Genomic DNA, 12,833 nt, shown 5'->3' with positions numbered 1-12,833 from the left:
TGCTGTATGGAGGGGGGCTCTCTGGGGACCCTGCTGTATGGGGGGAGGGGGCTCTCTGGGGACCCTGATGTATGGAGGGGGCTCTCTGGGGACCCTGATGTATGGAGGGGGCTCTCTGGGGACCCTGATGTATGGAGGGGGCTCTCTGGGGACCCTGATGTATGGAGGGGGCTCTCTGGGGACCCTGATGTATGGAGGGGGCTCTTTGGGGACCCTGATGTATGGAGGGGGGCTCTTTGGGGACCCTGCTGTATGGAGGGGGGCTCACTGGGGACCCTGCTGTATGGAGGGGGGCTCACTGGGGACCCTGCTGTATGGAGGGGGACTCACTGGGGACCCTGTTGTATGGAGGGGGGCTCTCTGGGGACCCTGCTGTATGGAGGGGGGCTCTCTAGGGACCCTGCTGTATGGAGGGAGAGGCTCTCTGGGGACCCTGCTGTATGGGGAGAGGGGCTCTCTGGGGACCCTGCTGTATGGAGGGGGCTTTCTGGGGACCCTGATGTAAGGGGGAGGCTCTCTGGGGACCCTGAAGTAAGGAGGGGGCTCTCTGGGGACCCTGCTGTATGGAGGGGGCTCTCTGGGGACCCTGATGTAAGGGGGAAGCTCTCTGGGGACCCTGAAGTATGGAGGGGGCTCTCTGAGGACCCTGAGGTATGGAGGGGGCTCTCTGGGGACCCTGATGTATGGAGGGGGCTCTCTGGGGACCCTGATGTATGGAGGGGGCTCTCTGGGGACCCTGATGTATGGAGGGGGCTCTCTGGGGACCCTGATGTATGGAGGGGGCTCTTTGGGGACCCTGATGTATGGAGGGGGGCTCACTGGGGACCCTGCTGTATGGAGGGGGGCTCTCTGGGGACCCTGAAGTATGGAGGTGGGCTCACTGGGGACCCTGCTGTATGGAGGGGGGCTCTCTGGGGACCCTGAAGTATGGAGGTGGCTCTCTGGGGACCCTGATGTATGGAGGGGGCTCTCTGGGGACCCTGATGTATGGAGGGGGCTCTCTGGGGACCCTGATGTATGGAGGGGGGCTCTCTGGGGACCCTGATGTATGGAGGGGGGCTCTCTGGGGACCCTGCTGTAAGGGGGAGGCTCTCTGGGGACCCTGAAGTAAGGAGGGGGCTATATGGGGACCCTGCTGTATGGAGGGGGCTCTCTGGGGACCCTGATGTATGGGGGGCTCTCTGAGGACCCTGATGTATGGGGGGCTCTCTGGGGACCCTGATGGAGGGGGCTCTCTGGGGACCCTGATGGAGGGGGGCTCTCTGGGGACCCTGAAGTATGGAGGGGGCTCTCTGGGGACTCTGAAATATGGAGGGGGCTCTCTGAGGACCCTGATGTATGGGGGGCTCTCTGGGGACCCTGATGGAGGGGGGCTCTCTGGGGACCCTGAAGTATGGAGGGACTCTCTGGGGACCCTGATGGAGGGGGGCTCTCTGGGGACCCTGAAGTATGGAGGGGGCTCTCTGGGGACCCTGAAGTATGAAGGGGGCTCTCTGGGGACCCTGATGGAGGGGGGCTCTCTGGGGACCCTGATGGAGGGGGGTTCTCTGGGGACCCTGATGGAGGGGGGCTCTCTGGGGACTCTGAAGTATGGAGGGGGCTCTCTGGGGACCCTGAAGTATGGAGGGGCTCTCTGGGGACCCTGAAGTATGGAGGGGCTCTCTGGGGACCCTCATGTATGGGGGGGGCTCTCTGGGGACCCTGCTGTATGGAGGGGGCTCTCTGGGGACCCTGCTGTATGGAGGGGGCTCTCTGGGGACCCTGATGTATGGAGGAGGCTCTCTGGGGACCCTGATGTATGGAGGAGGCTCTCTGGGGACCCTGATGCATGGAGGAGGCTCTCTGGGGACCCTGATGCATGGAGGAGGCTCTCTGGGGACCCTGATGCATGGAGGAGGCTCTCTGGGGACCCTGATGTATGGGGGGGCTCCCTGGGGACCCTGAAGTATGGAGGGGGGCTCTCTGACGACCCTGAAGTATGGAGGGGGGCTCTCTGGGGACCCTGAAGTATGGAAGGGGGCTCTCTGGGGACCCTGAAGTATGGAGGGGCTCTCTGGGGACCCTGATGGAGGGGGGCTCTCTGGGGACCCTGAAGTATGGAGGGGGCTCTCTGGGGACCCTGATGTATGGAGGTGGCTCTCTGGGGACCCTGATGTATGGAGGGGGCTCTCTGGGGACCCTGATGTATGGAGGGGGGCTCTCTGGGGACCCTGCTGTAAGGGGGAGGCTCTCTGGGGACCCTGAAGTAAGGAGGGGGCTCTCTGGGGACCCTGCTGTATGGAGGGGGCTCTCTGGGGACCCTGCTGTATGGAGGGGGCTCTCTGGGGACCCTGAAGTATGGAGGGGGCTCTCTGAGGACCCTGAAGTATGGAGGGGGCTCTCTGGGGACCCTGATGTATGGAGGGGGCTCTCTGGGGACCCTGATGTATGGAGGGGGCTCTCTGGGGACCCAGATGTATGGAGGGGCCTCTCTGGGGACCCTGATGTATGGAGGGGGCTCTCTGGGGACCCTGATGTATGGAGGGGGCTCTCTGGGGACCCTGCTGTATGGAGGGGGGCTCTCTGGGGACCCTGCTGTATGGAGGGGGGCTCTCTGGGCACCCTGCTGTATGGAGGGGGGCTCTCTGGGGACCCTGCTGTATGGGGGGAGGGGCTCTCTGGGGACCCTGATGTATGGAGGGGGCTCTCTGGGGACCCTGATGTATGGAGCGGGCTCTCTGGGGACCCTGATGTATGGAGGGGGCTCTCTGGGGACCCTGATGTATGGAGGAGGCTCTCTGGGGACCCTGATGTATGGAGGGGGCTCTTTGGGGACCCTGATGTATGGAGGGGGGCTCTTTGGGGACCCTGCTGTATGGAGGGGGGCTCACTGGGGACCCTGCTGTATGGAGGGGGGCTCACTGGGGACCCTGTTGTATGGAGGGGGGCTCACTGGGGACCCTGTTGTATGGAGGGGGGCTCTCTGGGGACCCTGCTGTATGGAGGGGGGCTCTCTGGGGACCCTGCTGTATGGAGGGAGAGGCTCTCTGGGGACCCTGCTGTATGGGGGGAGGGGCTCTCTGGGGACCCTGCTGTATGGAGGGGGCTCTCTGGGGACCCTGATGTAAGGGGGAGGCTCTCTGGGGACCCTGAAGTAAGGAGTGAGCTCTCTGGGGACCCTGCTGTATGGAGGGGGCTCTCTGGGGACCCTGATGTAAGGGGGAAGCTCTCTGGGGACCCTGAAGTATGGAGGGGGCTCTCTGAGGACCCTGAGGTATGGAGGGGGCTCTCTGGGGACCCTGATGTATGGAGGGGGCTCTCTGGGGACCCAGATGTATGGAGGGGCCTCTCTGGGGACCCTGATGTATGGAGGGGGCTCTCTGGGGACCCTGATGTATGGAGGGGGGCTCTCTGGGGACCCTGCTGTATGGAGGGGGGCTCTCTGGGGACCCTGCTGTATGGAGGGGGGCTCTCTGGGGACCCTGCTGTATGGGGGGAGGGGCTCTCTGGGGACCCTGATGTATGGAGGGGGCTCTCTGGGGACCCTGATGTATGGAGGGGGCTCTCTGGGGACCCTGATGTATGGAGGGGGCTCTTTGGGGACCCTGATGTATGGAGGGGGGCTCTTTGGGGACCCTGCTGTATGGAGGGGGCTCACTGGGGACCCTGCTGTATGGAGGGGGGCTCACTGGGGACCCTGCTGTATGGAGGGGGGCTCTCTGGGGACCCTGCTGTATGGAGGGGGGCTCTCTAGGGACCCTGCTGTATGGGGGGGAGGGGCTCTCTGGGGACCCTGCTGTATGGGGGAGGGGCTCTCTGGGGACCCTGATGTATGGGGGGTTCTCAGGGGACATTGATGTATGGAGGGGGCTCTCTGGGAACCCTGATGTATGGAGGGGGCTCTCTGGGAACCCTGATGTATGGGGGGGCTCTCTGGGAACCCTGATGTATGGGGGGGCCTCTGGGGACCCTGATCTATGAGGGGACTCTCTGGGAACCCATATCTATGGGGGGGCTCTCTGGGACCCTGATGTATGGGGGGGTTCTCTAGGGACCCACATCTATGGGGCGCTCTCTGTGGACCCTGATGTAAGGAGGGATCTCTCTGGGGACCCTGATGTAAGGGGGGCGATCTCCGGGGACCCTGATGTATGGAGGGGACGATCTCCGGGGACCCTGATGTATGAAGGGGGCAATCTCCGGGGACCCTGATGTATGGAGGGGGCGATCTCCGTGGACCCTGATGTATGGGGGGCTCTCTGGGGACCCTGATGTAAAGGGGGGCTCTCTGAGGACCCTGATGTAAGTGAGGGAGGTTCTCTGGGGACTTGTTTACATCAGAAGACCCCCGTTCTGCCTTTGTTGGAAACAATCGTCAGGGCCCGCCGGACCCACTGATTAGCTCTCGGTGTGTACAATCAAACAGCGTGCAGACCCGCAAGTGCAGAATCAAGTACCTGTATGTGATTCTGCTCACAGAAGACGCAGCCCCGCAGTAAATGTACGTGGTTAATGTGAGTTTATTTTTCTTTATTTTCCTAACTCTTTAAACCTTTATTTTGAACATACAGTAGAGAAATTCTGTCACCAATGCATATGATGCACCAGTGCAATATATACGTGGTGCTTTGTGAGGGTGTGGCTTGTGTTTGGGTGGGGACAAAGGGGGCCCCATGATCCCCTACTGCCCGGGGGCCCCATGAGTTGTCAGTCCGCCCCTGGTGTTGGGACCCTTACTTTTTAGATATTTATAAATGATATCTGGTCTGGAATTAAAAGTAACATTTCAGTCTTTGCAGATGACACCAAGCTATGCAGTGGAATAACGTCCTTACTTACAAGTCTCCAACTTACAAGCCGACCTCAATGCTCTGTCTAATTGGGCAACTAAGTGGCAGATGAGGTTTAATGTTGAGAAATGTAAAGTTCTGCACTTGGGGGCTAAGAATATTCATGCATCATACATACTAGGGGGAGTACAACTGGGGGGATCCATAGTGGAGAAGGATCTGGGGGTTTTGGTAGATCATAAGCTCAATAATAGCATGCAATTCCAAGCTGAAATTTCTAAAGCGAGCAAAGTCCTTACTTATATAAGAGAGGTATGGACTCCAGAGAGAGAGATATCATTTTGCCCCAGTACAAATCATTAGTAAGACCTCACTTGGAATATGCAGTTCAGTTTTGGGCTCCAGTTCTCAAACAGGATATCGGGGAACTGGAGAAAGTGCAGAGAAGGGCAACCAAACTGATAAGAGGCATGGAGGAACTCAGCTATGAGGAGAGATTAGAGGAACTAAATTTATTCACTCTTGAGAAGAGGAGATTAAGGGGGGATATGATCAACATGTACAAATATATAAGTGGTCCTTATAGTGAACTTGATGTAGAGTTATTCACTTTAAGGTCCTGGGTACTAACATTTAAAGGTAAAGTTGATCCAGGGTATATCTAATTGCCTCTCGGGGGATCAGGAAGGATTTTTTCGTCTGCTGAAGCAAATTGGATCATGTTTTGCTGGGTTTTTCGCCTTCCTCTGAATTAGTCATGGGTGAAGGATTGTGTATATGGGATTGTATTATTTTTTGGGGTTAAACTAGATGTGTCTTTTTTCAACCTGACTAACTATGTAACTATGTAATTATAAAAGTGATCCAATATAATTCTATTGGTGATCCATTCTATGGGGACACATTATATTAGGATCCATTATAAAAGTGATCCAATTGAATTCTATTGGTGATCCATTCTCTGGGTACACATTATATTGGGGATACAATCCAGTTCTATTAAGCATACATTATTATAGTTATATCATTATATAAGCAATTCCTATTTTTTCTTTCACTAGTAATAAATCTCTGAGATTTTTACATCAATTTTCATCTCTTTCTAGCTATTTGTAGATCTATTATTCATTTGTATTTATTCACACAATAAAATATCTTATTGGCTGAGTATTCTACCTATTGCATCCCTTCTCCTGTGAAATCACTGGTTTCTGGGCAGAGTTCTCAAGTCCCCACAATTCCCCCCACATATCTTTATACAACCTTTATATACATATATCCCAGCATGGAGGGGCTCAGTGAAGGTGGTGGTGAAGGTGTGGAGATGTCGGATCGGGTCACACAGATCATAAAAGGAGATCCGTCCGACCTCATAATCCAGATATATCCTGACTCTGTTACTGGAGATATTGGTGGGTAAATGAATCTTCTTACTCTCATGTATCACTGAATACTGATTATCATGACTATACAAACCCCAGGACATGTTATTACATCCAATCAGTGATGGCTCTCCTCTCCTGTCTATACCGGGGTAACACATCCCAACTGTCCATCTCTCTGATACTCCGACATCCACTTCCCAGTAATGTCTCCCTGAGGAGAAACTCCGACTGCTCAACACCTGAGCACAACCCAGAAATCTCTCTGGTGTTTTGGGGCGATTCTGGTTTATATCTGACCTGGATACAGTTTTCCTGTCATCTGATATATGTAGATAATTATGAGCTGTATTTACATCCAGTAATATGTCTGCAGCTCCCTGTATATAGAAGTCTGCATTTACCTCTCTTATTAAATCAGATAAACCTGTGTGTAAGACCCCAGCCACATCCAGACCCCCTCCATCATGGAGGAGCTCCTCATGTCTCTCTCTGTCCTCATTATCTCCATCCTCAGTATCACACAAGTCACCTGTGTCTGATTCCTGTAAGACAGTCAGTGGATCCGTCACGTTACACAGCTCCTCAATGTGACGCAACTTCCTGGACAGCTCCTCCTTCTTTATTTCCAGATCCCGGATAGAGATGGAGATCCGCTCTGCCCTCCCGGAGATTTCCCTCAGGACTCTCTTCTCCAGGTCTTCCAGACGTCTCCTGAGATCTCTAAACAGGGCAGTGACTCTCTCGGTGTCACCAGCTGCTTCTTCTTCTACTTTCCTCCTGTGTTCCTGCAGACTCTGGACTCTTTCCTCCGTCTCCTCTCTCTTTATCAGAAGTTTCTGCAGAACATTCCTCAGTGTCTCCTTCTTCTTCTCAGAAGCCTCCTCCAGCATCTCCACCTGGTGTCCTCGATGTTCTCCAGCCAAACTGCAGGACACACAGATACAGGTCTCATCCTCTGTGCAGTAATACTCCAGGATTTTCTTATGGATGGAGCATTTCCTGCTCTCCATGGACAAGGTGGGGTCACATAAGACGTGTTCTGGGGACTTTTTGTGGACTCTCAGGTGTTTATCACACAGAAAAACCTCACAGTGCAGACAGGATCTAACAGCAGGTACAGGATAGTCCACACAGTGAGTACAGAAGACCCCGGACTCCTCCTGATCTGGCTGAGCAGACAGGAAATTCTCCACTATGTTACGTAGTGTTATGTTCCTGTGCAGTGCAGGCCGATCCTGAGACTTCTCTCTACATTCAGGACAGGAATATCCTCCAGACGCCTCCTGTGTATCCAGCACACGATCAATACAGACCCGGCAGAAGTTATGTCCACATCTCAGCATTACAGGTTCTGTATAAATGTTCAGACAGACAGAACATTCCAGCTCAGCTCGCAGATCTGCAGACGCCATCGCTGACAGTAGAGAAATGAAACTGAAAGTCTCTGACATCGGAAAGGAATGCAGTTGGGAGGGGTCACATCCTCCTACACAAGGCTGGGCCTGATGAGTAGGGAGGGGTGTTCCGTCAGATTAGGCAACCCGTCAGATTTTGTAACAGAAGTGACGTTGCGTTATGGCCATCTTGGTACACCCCGCACTCGGCCACAGTAAGCCTACAGTCTGAAGTCCCCAAGCGGACATCTTTTTACACCCACGAGCTTATATCATGAAATACAGTATTTAGAAGTCCGTGACACTGTTTTGATGTTGAATTTTAAAAGCAGTGGTCTTCTGTCAGATTAGCAAAAGTGTGAGATCAGCAGGCTTGCTGCTTTTAAAATTCAACATCAAAACAGTGTCACAGACTTCTAAATACTGTATTTCATGATATAAGCTCAGTTTAGTGGTAAAAATAAGTGTGAAATGCAAGATTTTGGTGGGTGTAAAAAGATGTACGCTTGTTCAGACTGTAGGCTTAGTATGGATGAGTGCGGGGTGTACCAAGATGGCTGTGACTCAACGTCACTTACGTTACGAAATCTGACGGGTCGCAGAGGGGGGAGGGGTGTTTTCTGCAGTAGTGAAGACAATCCCTACTTTAGAAGAGAGAGAAAGAGGGAACAATTGTTCTTTTCTACAAAATGATATGTGGTTAGTCACTGAGCTGTACTGTCTCAGCACAATTACAAGCATGGCTCATTGACTTTAGAAGACACAAAACCCAAACAATAATTTATATTTAGAGGTTAAACAGTTGTAACCAGCCCTGGCACATTTGGCTCTAATGATGCCCAATAGGTACATGTGAATGTCCCAGACCCACTTACTTGGTGATAAATAGGGATGGGCCGCATGGACCCCTGTTCGGTTCGCACCAGAACTTTCGAACACCACGAAAGTTCGGACCCAAATAACAAACCCCATTAAAGTCAATGGTGCCCATTTTGAAGGTTTATATGCAAGTAATTGAGCATACAATGGTTATAGGAGTCCGGGTCCTGCCCTGGGGGACATGTATCAATAAAAAAAGGTTTGTGAAAACGTCATTTTTAAATGAGCAGTGATTTTTTGATTTTTAAAGTGAAAGCATAAAAATGAAGAAATTCCTTCCAATATAGTGCCTGGGGGGGGGGTCCCCTTAGTCTACCTGTAAAGTGGCAGATCTGTGCCATGTCTAGAATCTACTGCAGCAATAATTGCATTTATAAAGCCAAAAAATATGAAATTTTCCCTTGCAAGCTGCCTTTATTTTGCTCAGCAACAGCTGGGGGCCAGTGTGTATGATGAGGCCACAATGCAGTGCACTGGGAACAAGTTAAGAGATTTTTTTGGATACATTCTGGTGTCACTTTGACAGAAAGAAAGAAAGAAGTAATGGATGCGTAAAAATTGGTCCTTGGGTGTCGGTGGCATCTTCCCACCGTAACCCTATAGAGGTAATCTTGATGAACGCAAGAATTGGCCTTGCTGTAAAAAATTGCAATGATATGCACCTGTCAGACAGGTGCAGAAAAATTACTCTTTGGGTGTCGGGGGCGCCTTCCCACCATAACCCTATAGAGGTACTCTTGATGAAAGCAAGAATTGGCCTTGCTGTAAAAATTGCAATGATATGCACCTGTCAAATAGGTGCTGAATAATTGGACTTTGGGTGTTAATTGTGCCCATGAAACCTATACCAAAAACATTCTTCCAGATGAGGGTGTTCAATCATTTCAAAGCTAGGCAGCCTCAAAGTCCTGCAGAGATTCCACATCCCAAAAAGACTTAATCAGTGACATCAGCATCAGGGGCTTCATAGCTGGTAATCCAGGACTGATTCATTTTTATAAAAGTCAAACGGTCCACGGAGTCTGTGGACAGATGCGTTCTATGATCAGTAATGAAACCTCCTGCAGCACTGAATGCCCGTTCTGAAAGCACGCTGGATGCAGGGCAGCCCAACAACTCAATAGCATACTGGGCAAGTTCTGGCCAGTGGTCTATTCTCATGACCAAGTAAGTCAGTGGATCGTCAGCTGGAAAGCTCTCCATCTCTGTTTTGGCCCAGAGGTAATTGTCCACCATGTGATGCAGCTGCCAATGGAATGTGGAAGCTGACAGCCCTGGGCGGCGAGGACTAAAAAAAATCCGAAATGCCTCACTTAGGCGGATGCCTTCTCCAGCGCTCCTCTCTTGACCAACAGAAGACTCAAAACTACGTTTTCCATGACACTGTAACCTACTGGAGTCAGGAAAAACGTTCAGTAAAATCCTCTTTAATGTTTCCTCAAGAGATTTTATCTTCTGCACTCTCTGTGGGGACGGGATGAGTTCTGAGACCTTCCCCTTATAACAGTGGTCAAGGAGGTTTGCCAACCAATAATGATCCTTCTCCTTTATGCCACGTATTCTTGGGTCCTTTCGCAGGTTTTGAAGCATGAGGTTGCCCATGCGCCTCAAATTTGTCTCAAATTGGCTCGAGAAGTAGACTCCTTTGGGTCACGCAGGATGACAGCATCTGGAACTTCCTCCTCCCAGCCACGTACTACTCCCAAGGGTCCTGGGGTTGGAAAGCCATCACTTACAGATTGACGCACGTCTTCCTCTTCTTCAAAGCCTATGAAAGTGCCAGGATTCTCTTCCTCATCCTCCTCCCCTCTCTTCTCCTGTGTGTTCTGTGATATAGGAGTGATGGTGTCTGGATAAAGTGGGCCTTGAGGGGAAAGGAAGTCCTCCTCTTCCTCCTGCTGCTTTGCCTCCAGTGCCCTGTCCATAATGCCACACAGAGTCTGCTCCAGCAGGAACACAGCAGGGATTGCCCCATCAAGGTTGCCAGCCTCAGTAAAACCATGGAAAGTATGTAAAAATCTGTGTTTTTTTTTTACATCTGTCTCTGAAATCTCCCTTACCGACATCCTTTTGGTCTAAAAATCCCGAGATTATAGCTGCCCCACCTCTCCAGTACCTTTTCAGCCAATAGAAACATGTCTGTGTATACTGTGTGTGTGTTTGTGTATACTGTGTGGCCCCATAATGTCTGATTGCCTGGGGGCCCCATAATCTCCTATTGCCCGGGGGCCCATGAGTTGTCAGTCCGCCCCTGCTGCTCACCATCCTTCTGGTCTCCTCAAATGGTGACAATACAGTGCATGCATCCTTAATGATCAGCCATTGGCGTGGGGAAAAAAGCAGAGGTGGCCTGAGCCTGTCGTCGTGCCGTACTGGCACAGGTACTCGTTGACAGCCCTCTGCTGCATGTATTCCCAAAGTTGAGTTCCAGCTGGTGGGCATGTCACAAATCAGGCGGTTTATGGGCAGGTGGAATTCCTGCTGAATTTCAGCCAACCGAGCACTGGCTGTGTATGACCGTCTGAAATGACTATAGACTCTTCTGGCCTGCTTTAGTACATCTTGCAACCCTGGGCACGTACTTGGGAAACGCTGCACCACCAACTGTCCCTGATTTTGAAGGACTGTCCCTGATTTGGAGCAATGTCCCTCTGTTCCTCTTTCCCCCTCATTTGTCCCTCATTTTGGTCTGATCCACTTTTTATCTTTCAAAAAGTGTTTCCCAGTGCTAAACCTTTCATCTAAATTCAAAATTGCGGCATCTGTAAATGTTAAAAGCCAATAGGAATGGCAAAAAAAAAGTCCTTGTGGATTTAATTAACTTTTTTGGGGTTAATTCTCCTTTAAGGGGATTTGTCAAGGGGGCGTGTCCTATGCCTACATACGTTTGCAAGTAAGTGTCCCTCATTCCTATCTCAAAATGTTGGGAGGTATGGTTTTCTTGAATGTGTGTGTGGGGAACACTGCGTTTGGATATGATATCCAACCACTTGCATGCCTTGTGCACACCCTGTGGGGTACGCAGCAGTGCAATCTTCTATCGCTCTTTCTATCTCTTTCTATCGCTCTGCAAAACAGATCGACCAGTCCCGGGCCACTGTGATTGGCCCAGGTACTATGTGATCCCTGTGATCAATCACAATGACCCCATGTTCACCAGTAAACTATTGTCATGAATGGCTTTCATTCATGATTCATTATTTAATATTGTGATCTCAGTGAATGGTCACAGTGGGGGAATTTTTTTTTTAACCACTTTCAGACCGGACCATTTTGCTGGTCAAAGACCAGACCACTTTTTGCGATTCGGCACTGCGTCGCTTTAACAATTGCGCGGTCGTGCGACGTGGCTCCCAAACAAAATTGACGTCCTTTTTTTCCCACAAATAGAGCTTTCTTTTGGTGGTATTTGATCACCCCTGCGGTTTTTATTTTTTGCGCTATAAACAAAAATAGAGCGACATTTTTGAAAAAAACGCATTATTTTTTACTTTTTGTTATAATAAATATCCCCCAAAAATATATAAAAAAAAATTTTTTTCCCTCAGTTTAGGCCGATACGTATTCTTCTACATATTTTTGGTAAAAAAAATCGCAATAAGCGATTATTGATTGGTTTGCGCAAAAGTTATAGCGTTTACAAAATAGGGATAGTTTTATAGCATTTTTATTAATAATTTTTTATTATTTTTTTTTACTAGTAATGGCGGCGATCAGCGATTTTTATTGTGACTGCGACGTTGTGGGGGACTTATCGGACATTTTTGACACATTTTTGGGACCATTGTCATTTATACAGTAATCACTGCTATATAAATGCAGTGATTCCTGTGTAAATGACACTGGCAGTGAAGGGGTTAACCAGTGGGTGGCAGTGTAGGGGTTAAGTGTTCCTAGGGGTGTGTTACTAACTGTGGGGGGGGTTGGGCTTTCATTTAGTGAACACTGATCTCTGCTCCAATCACATGGAGCAGAGATCAGCGTCACTAGTTGCTAGGCAGAATGGAGAAATGCTGTTTACAACGGCATTTCTTCATTCGGCCGCTCCGTGAGACGATCGCGGGTATGCCCGCGGCGATCGAGTCCGCGGGTCCAGCGACCGGACTCACGGGGGTCCCGATCAGTGCGGGAGCGCGCCACCGGCGGCGTGCTCCCGATGGCAGGGCAGCAAATTTAAAGGGACGTACATGTACGCCCATTTGCCTGCCCGTGCCATTCTGTCGACGTACATCGGCGTGCGCTGGTCGGCAAGTGGTTAAATGGCATGGGGTCCCCCCAAAATCCATATCAGACCCTTATCTGAGCATGTAGTCTGGCAGGACAGGAAAAGGGGGGAATGAAAGAGCGTCCCCCGCCCCGTCCCCCCTGTTGAAGGCATGTGGCCTAGTATGGTTCAGGAGGGCGGA

The 12,833-nt window shown here is 51.1% G+C and overlaps 1 protein-coding gene across 1 annotated transcript in view; it reads right to left on the bottom strand.

Annotated features, from left to right (window-relative positions):
- Positions 1 to 4,706: 4,706 nt before the first annotated feature.
- LOC143962453 (uncharacterized) overlaps positions 4,707 to 12,833 on the bottom strand; it is a 51,838-nt gene continuing 43,711 nt past the window's right edge. The window contains exon 4 of the mRNA XM_077471723.1: positions 4,707 to 7,656. Coding sequence (XP_077327849.1) covers positions 5,971 to 7,656 — 1,686 coding nt within the window. The 3' untranslated portion in view covers positions 4,707 to 5,970. The remainder of the gene's footprint in view (positions 7,657 to 12,833) is intronic.

The sequence above is a fragment of the Lithobates pipiens genome, unplaced genomic scaffold, assembly GCF_037356315.1.
Source record: "Lithobates pipiens isolate NorthernLeopardFrog02 unplaced genomic scaffold, aLitPip1_a1.2 Scaffold_8, whole genome shotgun sequence".
Classification (NCBI taxonomy): Eukaryota; Metazoa; Chordata; class Amphibia; order Anura; family Ranidae; genus Lithobates; species Lithobates pipiens.
This window is presented reverse-complemented; position numbering and strand designations above follow the sequence as displayed.